This window comes from Synchiropus splendidus, chromosome 1, assembly GCF_027744825.2.
Source record: "Synchiropus splendidus isolate RoL2022-P1 chromosome 1, RoL_Sspl_1.0, whole genome shotgun sequence".
Lineage (NCBI taxonomy): Eukaryota > Metazoa > Chordata > Actinopteri > Syngnathiformes > Callionymidae > Synchiropus > Synchiropus splendidus.
The window spans coordinates 59256808-59274136 of NC_071334.1; the positions used below are offsets into that span (position 1 = coordinate 59256808).

A 17329-nucleotide genomic window follows, 5' to 3' on the forward strand; every position below is an offset into this window, starting at 1 on the left:
CTGTGCAAGTGACTTTGACACTTCTGGGCAAAGCCAATGTGGCAAAAGCAAAAACAAAAGTACACCAACTTCACTGTATTCTATTGTCTGCATTTTTCTAGTGCTTCTATAAATGCATGACTATAAAATAAATATATTTGCATTGGGACATAAACTACACCAACGTCACTGTATTCTATTGTCTGCATTTTTCTAGTGCTTTTATAAATGCATGAATATAAAATAAATATATTTGCATTGGGACATAAACTACACCAACTTCACTGTATTCTATTGTCCGCATTTTTCTAGTGCTTTTATGAATGCATGAATATAAAATAAATATATTTGCATCGGGACATAAACTGGGAAAATAGAAAGCGCCAAAGGAAAGTTCCTCCCATTGACGACAGAGGGAGCTGTGACTTTTGACCTACTTTTAATTCGTCCTCAGAAGCGACACTTACGGTGAGTTAAATTGTCTGTTCATTTGATTAGGTTCGCGGTCACATACCAGGCTGAGTTAAAAGACCGGAGCGCTTAAACAGCCGGATTTATTCACCAACAATATGGGCGAGATTGTACTATGCAGGAGCCTGCGTGGCAGCGAAGGCACCAACCAGAGGGAGGACGGGGAGGAAGAGGAGGGGGAGGGGGAGGAGGCAGGGGGAGTTTCACAATAACAAGGACCAATGTAACTTGTTAAACTGTTCAAAGTGCTCTCAAGTAAACCGGACATCATTGGACATTAAGGTAAGAGGACATCTCCTGATAAACAGCGCGGGCGGCCAGTGACTCGACTGAACCGTCCTGCAGGCTTTCGAGCTGCAGCAGAGTCTGTTGACATGGACTTGTGATCCTGCAGCTGAGAACAGCCTGTTTACTCATTCTGCAGAGCTGCGAAGCCACTTAGCACATACCTAAAGAGCAACATTAGTCTGCTACTGACAACATGTGGAAATGATATTGAGATCGGGCTTTCCTTTTTACCTCTCTTGTATTTTTTCAGTAGAATAGCTGCAGCTTTGGGTATAAAGCAATAAACTGGGGCGGCTGTTGATGCTGGAGAAAAGTTGTTGGAATTTGAAATGCATATGAAATATGATCCATCTAGTCGCCGTCAGAGGTCAAGCATGTCAATTTAAACCTAAAAAAGTCATGCAGATATTTTCTAAAATAATTAATTTTCATTCATTGGGACTAATACATGTCATATATTTTTCCTTGTGTTTTTTGAAACATAAGGAAAAATGAGGTACGACACTTATAATTGTCCTAGTGGAAGATCTGTTTCGGTTTATTTAGTCTGCAATGGTCATTACCTGTCAGTACCTCCAAGGTAAAGAAGGTAGGGTTATAATTAGGTTAGTGAAAGCTCTCCTTTATTTAGTGCTCATACAGAGCAGTCTGAACAAACAGCGTTGACGTCTGGTTGGTGAAGTCCAATATGTCAGTGTGTTGATGCTGATGATGTTGGCATATAAGCTGGACACACACACTCTTCACAGGTCTTTAGCAACACACACATCAGCATGAACTTAAAAAAAAACAAAAACAATTTGGTACAGCCAAACTCCTCGGTGACATGGTCCAACCTGAACTCTGCACATGGAGTAGTGAGCCTTGGCCGCCAATGACCCCATTGGTGATTCACCACTTCTGTTTTCCTGGATAACTTTTGGAATATATTGAACATCCACTAAAAGCTGCAGTTTAGTCAGGAAAAGAGGTAATTACACAATATTAGGCCGTTAGTCATGATCATATGGTCAATTTGTGTCATGACTGTGGCATATTCTTTGTTTGTTTTTATTTCACTGTTTTTACAGCTTAATCACAGAGTGTTTCAGGAAAGTTGAAGTGCATTTTGTCAGCTAAAGACATTGTTTAATATAAAAATAAAAGTCTCCATTATGGGTATAATTATGCCTCTAAAAGAGTGCAATTTCATTTTTTCTCCTTCATCAACGGAAGCCTGATATGTTTTTCTAGATCTGTGGTTCATCCATTTAGTAATATTAGTTTTCAATTCATTCCTTTTAACCCTCAGCCCTCAAGTGGTAATTTGAATGACAACTTTGAAGATATTTACTGTGGAAAAACTATGAGTCTTCTATTATTGCTATGAAACCTAACCAGTCCCCCGGTGGTTAAAGAAGCCACCTTTGTTGACACAGTTAACATTAAATATTAGCAGCAGGTCGCATTCTGGCTTCAGAGTGGGGGGCGGGGGTTGTGCGGTGTGAGAAGCGCTGCTGCTTATTAGGATGCCTGGCCATCCAAGGTCACATAACTGGCTAAAATTAGTCACGTGTCAGCTGCGACAGGGAGCCACTGTCCTGTATGACTAGCATGGCTGGTTAGCGTCAGCCAAGTCTTCACACATCCTCACTTAGGCCGAGTGTTGACTCCACCATTATGACCTTTCGTGGTCGGGAACCAGCTGGACGATGACAAATACAGTCGGTTTTGTGGTCGCGAAGCTCACAATTTGGTTCGGTGGTTAGATTTAGCGTACGGCAGGAATGCAAATCGGCTTTCTTAAAGGTGTATATTTAGTGGTTTGTGTTGTGGCATTGAGCTGAGGTGGCTGAGAAATGTAAGGAAAGTTCAACCTGCCATTCTTTGTAAGTGTGAATACAGCTATCATAAATTACTGTATTAGAATTTTTATTTGTCGACCTATTAACGTCCATCACCTGTCGCAAACCTCATACAACCCTGTGGTCATCACTTGTATTTCTGGTTAACCTACAGTGTTAACAGTCAGTGTGTGAAATGTTGAAATCAAAAGTCACATGAAGAAGAGTTTATCAACATTTTCTATTTTTTCATACTTCAAACTGACCATGAGGTTATGGTTGAAGAAAGTGAGTATTAAGTTTTTTTTAATCATTTAAATGTTTGCCACATGATCTTACGGTAAAATAGGGATATTATATATTTTATCTAAAAAATGCTCAAGATGACCAGTAAAAAATGTGAGTTCTCTCTTTTTTGCTATGGTCACCAATGAAAGTTAATAATTTTTCATGCATTTGATTTCATAATCATCAAATTTCCAACCTACTGCCATGATGAGATTCAACAGAAAACGGAAATGAAATTCTTAAAACAATAAAAGCAACTTTTATAAGACATTGGTGACATTTATCTTGCATTTCTCTGAATGTTTTGGCTGAAACTTGCTTATGGGCTGGAGCAGAAAATACATACCAATGACTTGTCCCAAAAGTCTTCATGGCTTTTGTCATGGGAGTAATGCAGATTCACAAGCCTCCAGATCAGTGTGAAAAGGTTCAAGTTATAGATGATGCTGGAGTTCAGAGGCTGCAACTTAAAACCTGATTTATTCTGGCTGCTGCTCACCCAGAAGAATTTGGATAGGTCCCGAGCTGATGCCAGAAAACATTAAAAGAGAAATGTAAGTGGAGTTGCCAGTGTGGACACTTTATAGTCTCGATTTAACCTGGTCTGTGCATTTTGGCTTGTGGGAGGAAAACCAAGTAAACCACACAGGACAGGTCCAGCATTCCTGTGTCACACAGAAAACCTCCAACTGGTATGAAATCTAGAAATGTTTTATTTACCTTTAGGGCTTCAAGGTTGACTTTGTTAGCCAGACTAACCTGTGTAGATGGGCTGGTTGATTTTATAAATGCTGTCACTCTCGAGCTAAATAGGTTGACTTAATGGATTGCATGGTGATTCATGTTATTCACAGTTATTCTCCTTTAACTGTCTCTAATTACACACCAGGAAATTCAAGCAATTTTAAATTGTATTCTGGACGGTATCCCAGAGCAATTTACATTGTTAATGACAAAGTTAATTTGATTTGGATACTCACATGAATCCACGAGGAGCGAGTCGTCACTGCAACATTGTGAATTGTGGGCGGGCTTTCACTCGAGGGGTACAGTTGGATCTAAAGCCAGGTCAGGGGCAGGTGAAAGGTTTGTGTCAATTAATGTGAAAGCTTTTGCCTAAAAGGTTTTCACCTACACGTGCATCAAATCAATACTGTAACACATCTGTGACCCAAGAATTGTGTGCGAAAATTCAAATGAGCCGCGGCGGTTAGAGGCCAAACAAGTGAATGATAATTCCTTCCTAAATCCAAAAGGGACTTTGAACACCACCAAAATGGAATCATCTGTTCCTTTTATTTTGTTAGAGGTATGCTGGCAAAAACCTAAGTGCCTCTGTGGAGGTGATACATCGGCAGCTATAGTTTTGTGAGTCTTTGAAAAAAGTGTGAAACTCCAAATTCAAAATGAAGTCCCAACAGAACGACAGACTCCACAACCGTCAGGGACTTTCCTGCAAAGTCACTTGAACTCAACCTCACAGACTATTTATGGGGGGCACTTAAACACAGAGAATGCCAAAACTCACAAGAAGCCATGTGGAACGCTGTCAAATCATTCTGGATAAGATGAGTCATGCTGAAACTTGTGGAGACCATGCTGTCATTCAAGAGAAATTAGGGCATTCTGAGAAGATAGTTCTCATTCTCATATGTCAATAGAAGTTTGTGTTAAAAAAAAAACCCAAAGCCAACTTGTCGTTACTTTATATCTCCTTCATGAGAGGTTGCTTCTAATTCATGAAAGTGTTTGCTTTACTTTAGGAAACCAAGCTGACAAATGTGCAAAGATCAAGTGGAAAGTTTGTCTTCGACGCTCACACTTGTGTGTCTGTGGTGGCATTATTGGCTGTTGACTCTGATTAAGCAGATGTTGTGATACATATACTTCACTGGCGTTCAAGTGAAGTCACGCAAATAACACACTACATGCACCGAACAGGATGTATACGCAGTTTTATTGGTGCCAGATACCATTTAGACTGTGAAGCACGTCACATGACCCAGCCTGACCTGAGGAAGGTTCAGGGACAAATGACATATTCAAATAATGTTTTCTACTTAAGAATAGTGCATATACTGTTTGCAGATGTTTTTTTTTGTCATTATAGTAACATGAATGAGAAAAAACATTGAATGAATAATTTACCGGTACGATAAACCTCTTCATTTAAAGCAAAATTATCAATTATTTCAATTAGAAAACGGCACCCAGCGTTTAACTCAAATTGGGTTGGTCCTCATGGGCTCAGTGTGAAGCTCTATAAATCTATGAAAGTTTCAAGTTTGTGTTGCGATGAGAATACTTTTTATTTCCACTCTATGCTACAGTTTGTTAAATTTATCTCTCACCTGTCTGTATGCCAAAGTGATGCCATTTTGAAGACGGAAAATGTAGAAGGAGAATTTACTGTTTGGCAGCATCTCTTTTCTGGGTATAGAATTTAAATATAGAGACGATTCCAGGAAGCTGTGTTAGTGAGAGCCTTGGGGAACACACTTCAGTCCGATGGAATTTTGGGTCATATTTTAGACGTATTCACCTAGAAAGACCCTCATCTACCTCGCTTATGTTATGTTGATTTTATTGGACCACAAACAAGGTCCAATTTTTGTTTTACCATTCCAGAAACATGCACACTCATGTTTCGAAGAAAGCAGAGCTCTTGGTTTCAGGAGCAGGAACGCATGTTTGGCATTTTAATGTATTTAGTAGAAGCCTGCTGTAGCCAGCCACACACTGAAGTCCGCCAGGTCCGCCTGAATGCCAACATCAATTCAAGCTCCAATACCACGATCCAGAGCAGTGTGTTTGTGTGTGCATGTGTGCAGCACAGATGTGTTCGACTGTAGTAACCTAAGTCGTGGTAGGAGGCCCAGTTGGCATTGCAAACATTTTAATGGTTAGTAGAGCTGAGGTGTGCACACGTTAGCACATGTATGCTGATAAATACTTAAAGCTTACTCATCAGATATGTTTGTGTGGGAGGGGGAAGGAACGTGGCCTTTGTGGTATAATGCGTGTAATGTTGGATGTCAAAGAACAAGTTCTGACTTGAGACTCATAGCAGACATGCTGGTGTCTATTTTAGGCCAAAATAAGCGATTAATTTAGGCCTTTTGTCATGCCTGGAGGAAGTCTTCAAATCTTAGCAGTGTCTTTTTGGATTTAACCTAGATAAAGGTGGGACTCAGCTGGAGCTGAAAAGCAAAGCTTGCAAGCATTACTTTGGAGTTGAGTCAGTTGTCAGAGAAACCTTTGCAGCTTTCCAGATGTTGCCGTTTTTTTCCAGCTAGTACAGTTAGATTATTGTACTGCACAAACATCGTATCAATAATTCAAGGTTCAAGGAACCTTTAAAATTTTGGAAAACAAGGTCAGAGCAATTCCAAAACTCATTAACTCATTAAATGCTCTGTGACTGTACTTTGTCCACAGAATAGAAGCGTTGTACTGGTCAACTGAAAACTACTTAAATCGTTAGAGCAACCATAACTCTCTGGGTTGAAGAGGAAATATGGTGAAGATGCTGGTCATTATATAATGCCTGCGTAGTTCAACCAGACTTACATTTTCTTCATGTTCTTGTATAGGAAATTGTTTGTTCATCTTGGAAGCTGTTTTCTACCTGAAACTGTACTTATTTTTACTTGAATTTAAAAAATAAATCTTAAATTATTTTATAGGTTTCCAATGTGTCTGTGTGTTTTCCTTCTCCATAGCTAGTAATGGTTTTACAGAAATGTTCAATTACATATTAAATGTCATGCATAAAAAGAATCAAACAAAAAAAGATCATAAAGTGACGAAAGTGAAAAACTTGTAATCTATACCAATAATAATAACAATATTTAATCAAAACAACACTTTGCACATTTCAGAGAACGATGGTTACATTAGGTAACCTCGTCACCACTTCCCCGTTCCGGGGCTTACCTTGAAATTAGACTATAACGCAGTGAAATCAACAAGGAAAGATGAGTGCCCTGAGGCTCCCAACTGTTACTCAACTAAAAGTTCACTCTCAACCGTCACCCCTGTCGTGGAGAACATGTTTACTTGCTGTGCACTTTACAATTGATCGCCCAGAAGCTTTTAACAGTTTTGATCAGTGATACAGTGTCTTCATAGCAATACCTATTGTCCTGGTCAAGGAAGTAAGAGTGTTTAGGATCATATGCAGATGTGATATTACTTCTGGTCAGCCACAGTGAATTTACCAAAAAACCCAATTCATAACACGGCAGGGACATTTTGAGTCATCGTCACTGAGGAGGGGGCAGCCCCACTCAAACAATGTACTGCAGTGTCGACCTTGTTGCTGAATTACTAAACAGGTTCCACAAGAGCGTGAAGCAGCCTGATTAAGATTCTAAGAATTTCATTTTCTGACAAAATGAAAACCACATATGCGTAGTTTTCCACCGCCCCACGCGTTGCTGATGCACGACAACAGGGGATAGTGGTTGTGATGGTTTCACTACTGGTTTGTAAAGTCTGATCTGCGGTGGTGAGCATAAAGTCAGAGCTGTTTCGACGTCTAACCTGTGTGATGACTCAAAACTGAACCTCACCTCATGCCTTTCTGCCATCCAAAATATATTTGCTGACTCCAAATTGCTCTTTTTCAGAGGTGAGGTGGTGTGATGCCACCATGGAGACGCACAACAACAACCAGCCGGCGTTAGACAACCTCAAGAGCTTGTACAAGTTACCTGGTCAGGAGGATCAGGTGAGCTCGAACAAATGACATACAATACAATACATTTAAGCTCCTATCATGTCATATATTCTACTGTTGCAGTGTATTATGGAGCTTAAAGTACGCATGGGCACTATGTAATAATGCTGCTGGCCTCATGTAAAATGACCAGAACACAAGACCCCACTGTGACATTTCTTGATCAAAGATGGAGGATGTCCTCCAGCTATGTAACGTTGTTTGTTGAGGGAATTTCTTTATTGAACGCAACTAAAAGGTCATTATTGAGGCCTTCTACATGTGTGTGTCCTGATTGGTGATTCCTCTTCCTGCAGAATAACTTGCAAAGCTGTAACTATTGCTGTACCCTTTCCAACTTTCGGATTGAGAAGAAGATCGGCCGTGGTCAGTTCAGCGTGGTTTACAAAGCCACGTACCTGCTTGAAGGACGTCTGGTGGCTCTGAAGAAAGTCCAGGTGCGTCCTTCTCTGCTGCTATACTTTCACTCTACTGATAGACCTGCTTGAGAAACCCGATTCTGGTTGGTGTTGCTCCACGTATGTTGCAATGTATCTTGTTAGAAATGTGTCACCAAAGTATTCATAGCTGGGGTTACCGGGTCAGCTATAGTAAAGCTACGTGGTCCCCATATTTAAGACAAGGCAAACATTCATCCATTTTCCATGTTTAAAGTCCAGACTTGCCTCTTCTGGGAAGCCTTCTTCAACTCCTCTAGGGAATACTGGGACGTCCCCAGGCAGGCTAGTCTTTTCTGCGTAAATAAAAAGTATGGAATGCAGACTTGCAGGATGACATTTTTATAGGTAGTTGGCAAAAAGCCTGTGAAAAGGCACACCAGCAGTCAACTAATACTGTGGCTTAATTGATAATACTGGTCATAATATAATGCAAATACTAAGGGCTAATGAGGTTAGATATAACCCCAGTCAAAAAAATTCTCTTTGTATCAAGGTCTTATTCTTGTAGTCGGTACCCAAAACCTCTGTCCACAACGGTTCGACTTGTGTGTTTGAAAATAGAGCAAACAGCAAGATCATTACCAGGGAAATTTTCATACTCTAGTTTCCAAAACATGTTTATGATGACTTGTGACCTTCTGCTTGTCTCTTATGTGAAGCTGTGGCACCCAAATGACTCCCGGATAATAGGTCCAACTGGCTTAGCCTATTTACTTGAGGAAATAAACTGTGTAATGAAGCTGTAAATCAGCAGGTAACATGGAAGTGCTTCCTGTATGGCTACCAGCAGCCTCTTGCCTTTGGTAAACAGGATGTCTCGCGGGTCAGTGGAGCGGATTCCAACAGGGGCGGCAGACTTGATGTCTGAGCGTCATTTCCTTCTCCTTTACCTGAAGAATCTGCTGCTAGAACCTTCACTAATGTGTCGTCGCGATATGATGTCTGCATCGTGATGCTGCGTGTAGAAACAGACACGCCTGCTTGAACTGACGTTCATATCAGGAATGTTTGCAGCGAGTCGCGTGTCTATTGAGTCAGAAACCACTTTGAAAAATACCAGTTGATAAGATAGAATTTTGGTTTATCTTGCTAGTGGGAGATTATGAGGCTGAAACTTTAGATTACAGATTATCATGTAATCTGTTTTTAGGGTTGAATTTCTGGGTAAGACATTAAGAGTTTTGATTTCAATGGTCAGGTATTGAGCAATGAGCAGGATGTTAACCCTTTAAATGCTGATTGTGTGAAAACACATTTCAGGGGACTGAATACCTGTTAGTTTATCAGTCGGTAGTCATCCCAAATATTGACCATTTTAAAAAGTGCACTACTACCATGCCCCCAAAATTGGTCTTTCCTCTCAGATACAAACATTGAACCAGAACATTTCCACATTCGTGCAGAGTGGGAGTTGTGTTTGATGTTTACATAGAAGAAAATCTAATTGGAAATGAATATGTGAGGTTTTGAAAGCAGTTTTAAGCCAGTGAACGCCTTGGTGACTCAGCCGGGCAGGAAATTGATCTGGTGCCTAGTGGTGTGTGGAATACAACAATAACAAGATCCACTTTTGCTAACTTGCGTGGTTGAAAGTGGTGAAATGGGTGACGCTGATACTCGACATACATGACTTTTCCGCAGATTTTCGAGATGATGGATGCCAAGGCTCGTCAGGACTGCATCAAAGAAATCGATCTACTGAAGGTAAAGAGATGAATCACGGAGGAGTGGTGACAGGAGTGCGTGCGTTTGACATCAATTTACATTTCGTCAAGTTGATTTTCTGTATGTAAATCAGTCAGTTGCGTGACTCAGTCAGGTTCGATTCCACTCACGACTTCCTTTTCGAGCAAAGCGATCTGCATCAGTCAACGACAACTCTAACAACCTGCTTCTATCATTAATAATAGTCGACCATTTCCCGCCACTTTTTGCACTTCCCTGTTTGATTTCCTGTTTGAAGCTAGAGATTTCCCATCTGTAGAAAGGCAGAAGTGATATCGAGTGATATAAACGGCTTAATGCACCCAAAAGTAACACACATCACACACACACACACACACACAGACAAAAGCTGCTGATATAGAAACCCCCCAAATCACCAACACCAGTGTCTTGTGTTTCTCCTCTGCAGCAGCTCAATCATCCCAATGTGATCAAATACCTCGACTCTTTCATAGAAGATAATGAACTCAACATTGTTCTGGAGCTGGCGGATGCTGGAGATCTGTCTCAGATGATAAAGGTCAGGAGTAAATAAAAAATGTTTTCAAAGCATTGCTGAACTGTCCGTGACTTCCTTCGATCAGTTCTTCAAGAAGAAGCGTCGCCTGATTCCGGAGAGGACTATATGGAAGTACTTTGTGCAGCTGTGCAGTGCTCTGGAGCACATGCACTCACGCAGAGTCATGCATCGTGGTAAGCTGTGACGTGTCACAAGCGTGATCCTTCGGGTCTTCATGTGCCTGTTTTGTCCAGACATCAAACCAGCCAACGTGTTCATCACTGCCACCGGAGAGGTCAAGCTGGGAGATCTTGGATTGGGACGCTTCTTCAGCTCCAAAACAACTGCGGCTCACTCCCTGGGTGAAGTACTCGCTATTGTGGACCACAAACCAAATCTTGGATCCTGATTCACTCCCAAATTTGACTGCCTTGTTCCTGATTCCATTTCACATATTTCATCCAAAATTTAATTCAATAGTCCATAACTTTTCAAGTCTCTTTGAACACAGACGACAAACAAACCAGTGCCTTCGAAAACATCACCTCCTTGCCAGAGGTCATTAACCATTTATGAAACTTCTTCATGCAGCTTGATGGAGCCAGAGCTTTGGCTTTCTCCCTCTGCTTTTAAACTGAAGCACCTGAATCACCCAGCAATGTTAGAGTGTGTGTGTGTTTTTTCCTCAGTGGGGACTCCGTACTACATGTCGCCTGAGAGAATCCATGAGAACGGCTACAACTTTAAGTCGGACATCTGGTCGCTGGGATGCCTCCTGTATGAAGTGAGAGCAAATTTGGGATCATCATGTGTCTTGCGGTGTCAGGACTTCAAATGTCTAATGGTGCTGCTGCTTGCTTCTCTTAGATGGCGGCACTACACAGTCCTTTCTACGGCGACAAGATGAATCTGCTGTCTTTGTGCCATAAAATTGAGCAGTGTGATTACCCTCCGCTCCCGCCTGACCATTACTCTGAGAAGGTAGAGTAATGCACGCACTACTTTATCAACATGTACTACATCTGGCATCACCGAAGAAGGACACTTCTGGTGCCTTAACCAAGGTGTGAAACGCAAGGCCTGCCACATCAGTTTGGTTGCGGTCTGCGCGAGCTATAGATACATATAGGTGATATCAAATTTAAAGGGGACCAGGATTGGTTTAAGCGTTATCAACAGTGTTGGCTACCTTAAATGATGGCCATGGTGTCAGTGGTTAAGAACTATGTTCGTCCATGTCTGAGTAATTTAGTTCTAAAAAAGGTTTACCCCAACATGATCCATTTGGACCGTTTGCATCGTGACTTCAAGCGGCTGGACATCCCATAAGGAATAAAGAATCAAACCTAAACCCTAGAAGGCAGAGTCTGTCACGCAGTAGCCAGTCAGTTAGCTTTTCTGATCTGAAGTTTGATGTCAGAATCAGTACATTGGCTTTCACTGGAGCTGCTGTCACTGAACTGAATACTGTTGTTTACTCACATACTGAAACACCAAAATACTCCTCTTGGATCAAACTGTGAACTGAGGACAGACATTGTGACAAATCCCCTCGATCAAACTGGAAAGACGCTTAACTTAAAGGAGCGGGTGAATGAAAGGATAGAAGAGTGGCCATTGAGCAGTTTGAAATATGATGTACACTAAGCATCATGTGTCTTTATTCAATCAGCCATTGAATCATCTACTTCTGCTGAATGAAGATACCAGTCTCGTATAAATGAGGAAGTAATTGTATTATTGAAAGTAAATATGACACTCAAAGATGGTCACACATGTTCTTACGCTCACACCTCAACAAACAGAAAACTGTCCTCCAAAGAGACTCAAAAATCCATTCAAAACATCACCATCTCCATAACACAATTGTCTTGCCCCATGTTTGTAGTTCTGTGCGGTTTTGAGGAGCGTTTTGAGTGAGACAGCCATTATGCAAATTTAGCTTGTTATAACTATGAAATTACAAACATTTAAAGTCAATTTTTGATATGAAGCTGAAGTGTGTGAGATATGTTTACTGAAGAGGAAAACTTGGACATGAGGGCCCCTTTACAGTGCCGCAAAAACTATATCACATTAATGTTACCATGAAACGTCAAGAAATAATCTGAAATATTTCCAAAAACTGATGCAGGTAAAAGGGTCGTCATTGAAAGGGAAAGTGAATGTATGTTGTGTGTTGCGAGTCAGTGCTGAAGAACGACAATGTATGTGTTCAGAAGCACAGAGCAGATGAAATTACAGTTCAACAATGACAAGAGCCAGATATCAGACTATGTTCTTCCTCCTGTCATTTACAGACTGTTCAGTAAATATGAATTTTGTTTGGCACGCAACATGGTCTGTCTGGTTGCATGTGACACGCCTGAGCTTAACCCACACTGATCTATAAAAATTACAACAGATGTGGGCAAGGTATGGCCCTCAGGCCGCACGGAGCCACGTGAGCACCTCTAAATTAAAAGTATTAAAAACGTGCTAAGTAGTTTGTCATGTGAGAGTGAGAGTCTCGGGTTCCTATTTGGGAACATGTTATTGCCTGCTTTTGGGCTATACATGTCAAACACTGAACAGCAAAACAATGTGTTTCCTTTCCCAGCTTCGGGAACTGGTGAGCACATGCATCAACCCGGACCCTGACCAGCGGCCAGACATCGTCTTTGTGCATCAGATGGCCAAACAGATGCACATGTGGACTGCCAGCACCTGATTCTGCAGGGGGCCCATCTGACCTTGTATGAGAACCTCATACCACTCCATGTAAGTTCTGCCGCCCTGGCAGAAGCCTGTTACCCTCTCCTGCTCTGGTCTGGAGGAAGCGACTTGCACAGTGGACTGTGATGTTGACGCTGACGTCCAAACATTGACTTCCATGGTGGATAAGGAGCGCTTCAGTGGGGCAGCCCTCACGGGAGGTGGAGTTCTTTGAGAGAAGTGACTGTGTATATTATTTTCACCAGATATTTGAGTCTCATGATGATGACATCACTATCTGGCCTCCTCTTACATCACACCTGCAGGGTTGCATTCCAAATTATACCCTGTCTCTGAGGTGAAGTTTGCAGCAGAGCTGAGCTTCTCATCTATCATTGTATTCATAAACACACATAGTTCTTCTGTATATTTCAATGGTCAGGTACTTACTGCTTTTATTGACGTCCTTATTGAGCAACTGTTGTAAAGGCTGCTATTAATCTAAATCCCCTTGTTTAGCTGAAGTTCATCATTGCAACTAGATCTTGGTCCCCACCTAGTGGCTGCGTGCAGTATAGCGAGTGGTCCGAGCTGAGCGTTCAACCTGGGAAAGTACAAATGGTTGCGTAATAGTGAGGCCTCCGTACTTGGCAATAATAGTGAGGCAGAAGTCATGTTACCTGAAATAAATGCCTTTTGTTCAATGACCTGGATAAGTGGTAAAAGAAAAAGTGGAGGCTGGTTATGACAAACGTTTTCGATTGTACCATTTTAACCAGTGCAGACCACCAACACCGTTTTTTTTTGGGCCGGCACTACTGGATTGCAGTCATAATTAAATTTTGTTTTCATGTTTAGAACTCTCTTCAATAAAAACCGTGCCAAACACAGCTCAACACAGGAGGAGTGAGTCATTGATATGTAGTAGGAGCATAATACATGTGGAGTATAAATGCAAATAATCGGTGGTAAGATATTTACTTGATAGACATGGAGACCACAGCATATTGTTTACACATTTATAAGACCTTGTTTACTGAACAATAAACCATCCTCTTTCAATAATGTCACTGTGGTGGTGGGACTTTTTTTTGTCTGATGTATGCTACATTTAGAGTGCTTGTACAAAACCCGTTTTTCAACTTACATGTTGCAAATGACGACCATTGTTACTGTGAAACTGCACACTCCCTGGAATCGAGATGCTGTGAAAGCCACTTTGAATCATTTGTACTAAACATTTAAAAGTAAGTGGTATTTTAATCTCTGTATTGATCGTGTTTTTATACAGTGCTTTCTTTTTTCTTCTATAGAAATGTCTTGCTTTTGTAAGTAAACTGCTAAAATAAAAACTGTGTTTTTGGTGGGAGTGAGATGAGGACACCACCAAAGTACAGTAATAAGTGACTTTTGTTATCCAAGTATTTCCCTAGCTGAAATCCTGTTTCTTTTGGTCCCTTCAAAAAAGAATTTTGAATTACACACACAACAGTTCCTTGAAAAAAAAACAACAGACAAGAAGTACTAATGTTTTTATTGTAAACCAGGAATTAACAAGCAACAAGCTTTTCCCATCACTTATAGAAGCGAAGGTACATGAGTGGGGGGCGAGACATTTTAGGATGTGTCCATGGTCTGTACAGTTTCCTCCACCAAGGCCAGGTTCAGTGGGGCTACCACCTTTGTCAGCACACTGGTGGTTCCTCTCTTGTACTTGTAGTCTCCAGCCCTGCAGCAAAAAGAAGACATGACATAAGACTCCGGTCTTCAAGGACCATACCAATTCAAAGTGCGTGTTGGGATCAAAACTCTAACACCACCTTGTTGTCTCAACTCCAAGTACATCAGAACAAGCAACAAGTCAAACAGCAGAGTAAAAAACACTTCAATGGGCTTTGACAACAGCACTACATTAAGGCGTAAGCTTTATTTAAACAGTATCATTCATTCATGACTAAACAAACAATGAATGCTGGCAGTTAAAAATATCAGACATATACATTTTTTTTAACTGAGTACGTTTCTTACCTAACTCCCTTCTTGTTGGCCTCATCATGGGGTCTGATGTAGTCCACCTTGCCTTTTGAAATCACACAAAGATCAATGTTGCTGCCAGAGCCCAGGTCATTAAAGATTCCTGCTGCGATGGCGTCACGCACAAGCTTCTTAGCTTCATCCTCCTGTCAATCAATACATTAAAAAAGCAAAGTCAGATCAGGCTCAATATGTCAAAATTGAAGGAAAAGTGCACCCACCTCCATGTCAGGTTTGTATCTGTCTTCAAAAACAGCCATGGCAGCCAAAGAACCAGAGCCTGTAGAAGGAAAATTAAATGACACCAAACTAGGAGTAACACATCAATAGTAGCAGAAATAAGTGGGTGAAAGACAAATAGGACATAAACAAAATTAAAAGTCGCAGGTTGAAAACAGACCCATAGTGACGTAGGGTAGTCTGTCGGTGGAGCCATGAGGAAAAATGCTGTACAGGTGAGGACCGTTACAGTCAACACCGCCCAGAACCAGAGCTGCTCCAATGTAACCCTGATACCTGAAGATACAAGAAGGTGAATTTAGAGGGAGGAGAATAAAACATCTAGCAATACAAAAGGAGAGGCGATATCAATGGTAAAGAAGGAGGAGCAAACCTGAATAGCATTTGCTTCAACATGCGATTGGCAGTGGCGACTCGAGGTACTCTGCCTGTCGACAGTGAGTGCAGCTCGAGGTTTGAGGATATGATCTGCGTGGTCATCTCCGTGTCTGCCGCAGTTCCAGCACCACAACAGCTGGATGACGAAGTGAGAAAATAAGTTCAACATTTAAATTGACAGAACTGAATCAACATGTCCTCCACAGGACAAAACTAAGGGAAATCACCAAGGAAACAATGCTTTCCAGGTTTGAGTGTAAACACTCAAACTCCACAACAACCAGACCAGTTGCTGGTTGAGAACAAAACATGTTTTCAATTAGGGTGCTCTCCAAGAATAAGTCAATCAATGGTTCTAACTCTTAACTGTATGATGGACAAACTGAAGTGATCAATCACATGCAGTAATCATGAGGCATGAGCATAAGATCATGTACATGTACACATGTATTTGTGTACCTGCATAAAGCAAATGTCAAGTAATTGTTTAAGGAGCTTTGAGTTGGTACTCAACAAATTAAGATTTCAGTAACTAATGACACCATAGAAAATAGTGTACCTTCTATTACTGTTGGAAAATCAATAAATGCAGTTCAATAATTGAATATGAACCTCATCATATACAAATCATGAAACCAGTCAGATCAACCACTTCATAACTATGCTGAACTAGCCACAACCTAGTGATGGTCATTATCAATCCACATACTCTTCATAATGTTACGTTTTACACAAGGTACAGATTAGGTTTACACTGGAAACATGTATATTAAGTACCGGTACAAATATTTGTGGTTAGATTAGGTTCTGCATAGACAGGCAACAAAATTGGTCACTTACTAAATGTTCGGCGAGATATAATGGATCTTGGAGCAGTTCTTGTCTGCAACAATCATGCCTTCTGTGGCTCTGGTGTCTGCTCCAAGGACAACTCCATCCTGCATAAAAAACATGGAAAAATCATCCTTTTAGTTCACTGTAACCAGGGTACGGACGGTCGTTCCCATAAATATAAAAAATATAATACAACTGTTATGTTAACCACAGATGCCATCGCATTAGGTAAAATATATTCCCATTTGAATCAATATCACTCACCTTGAAAACAACGCCACAGATGGTGGTTCCCGTTTTCCGGGCAGAAGGCAGACTGCAACCCACCGAGTTAGCCTCTCTTTCCACAAGTGCATTTCTGAGGGAGGAATGTATGACTCTTTAAGAACACTTCGATGCCTGGTGCCATCGTGAATGAAAAAAAATATCCGAGGAAGGAAAACACATCACGCGAAAAGCCATAAATGCAATCTAGACTACTTGGGTTATAATTTAAGGTCCCAAAACAAGATAAATGTCAGGCTAATGATGCTAGCGGGAGGAATGGCTGAGTCATAGCGAGGATGCCCAATGCTTAACTCCATCTGCTAAAAGATGGAAAAGTCGGAACCCACATTATGTAGAGCACTTCATGATCAACTACACATTCAACTATAAAAATGTATATACCTCTTGCAGTTTTCGAAATTAAAGCCACCAGACGTCGGCCGGCACACAGTCAGAGTCGCCATCTTGCGTTACTTTGTGATTTCTCTCGTCGATTTCCGGTTTATGGTACGTACAAGCAACAAATCGGCTTACACTGCCATCTACTGGACAGGAAGTTGCAAGGACAAACAGGAATTTCAGTTCACAGGCTAAAAACAAAAAAACACGCATGCAGGAACAAGGAATT

The 17329-nt window shown here is 41.1% G+C and overlaps 2 protein-coding genes across 3 annotated transcripts; one reads left to right on the forward strand and one right to left on the reverse strand.

The window, feature by feature from the left end:
* Positions 1 to 640: 640 nt before the first annotated feature.
* nek6 (NIMA-related kinase 6) lies at positions 641 to 14323 on the forward strand. 2 transcript variants are annotated; one of them, XM_053853719.1, is made up of 11 exons: positions 691 to 732; positions 2737 to 2849; positions 7481 to 7581; positions 7887 to 8027; positions 9672 to 9734; positions 10165 to 10275; positions 10340 to 10448; positions 10509 to 10616; positions 10944 to 11038; positions 11122 to 11235; positions 12854 to 14323. In XM_053853719.1, the coding sequence occupies exons 2-11, from the start codon at positions 2837 to 2839 to the stop codon at positions 12962 to 12964; spliced, it is 966 nt and encodes a 321-aa protein (XP_053709694.1). In that variant the 5' UTR covers positions 691 to 732; positions 2737 to 2836; the 3' UTR covers positions 12965 to 14323. The 2 variants fall into 2 exon arrangements, with proteins under 2 accessions (XP_053709695.1, XP_053709694.1); XM_053853720.1 differs by lacking the exon at positions 2737 to 2849 and having other exon boundaries at positions 641 to 732.
* A 142-nt stretch (positions 14324 to 14465) lies between these two features.
* Positions 14466 to 17198, reverse strand: psmb7 (proteasome 20S subunit beta 7). The gene is made up of 8 exons (XM_053875376.1): positions 17104 to 17198; positions 16699 to 16792; positions 16441 to 16538; positions 15596 to 15736; positions 15383 to 15498; positions 15204 to 15262; positions 14977 to 15128; positions 14466 to 14677 (listed from the first exon to the last, which is right to left on the reverse strand). The coding sequence occupies exons 1-8, from the start codon at positions 17163 to 17165 to the stop codon at positions 14566 to 14568; spliced, it is 834 nt and encodes a 277-aa protein (XP_053731351.1). The 5' UTR covers positions 17166 to 17198; the 3' UTR covers positions 14466 to 14565.
* Positions 17199 to 17329: the final 131 nt, after the last annotated feature.

Bases quoted from the DNA above. Each gene is read 5' to 3' on its own strand.
- nek6 (XM_053853719.1), top strand. The intron at 10,617-10,943 runs GTGAAGTACTCG...TTTTTTCCTCAG, and splicing joins AACTGCGGCTCACTCCCTGG to TGGGGACTCCGTACTACATG. The intron at 11,039-11,121 runs GTGAGAGCAAAT...TGCTTCTCTTAG, and splicing joins TGGGATGCCTCCTGTATGAA to ATGGCGGCACTACACAGTCC.
- psmb7 (XM_053875376.1), bottom strand. From the start codon at position 17,165: ATGGCGACTCTGACTGTGTGCCGGCCGACGTCTGGTGGCTTTAATTTC. The intron at 15,499-15,595 runs GTTTGCTCCTCC...TTGTATCTTCAG, and splicing joins TTGAAGCAAATGCTATTCAG to GTATCAGGGTTACATTGGAG. The intron at 14,678-14,976 runs GTAAGAAACGTA...TTTTTGCTGCAG, and splicing joins GCCAACAAGAAGGGAGTTAG to GGCTGGAGACTACAAGTACA.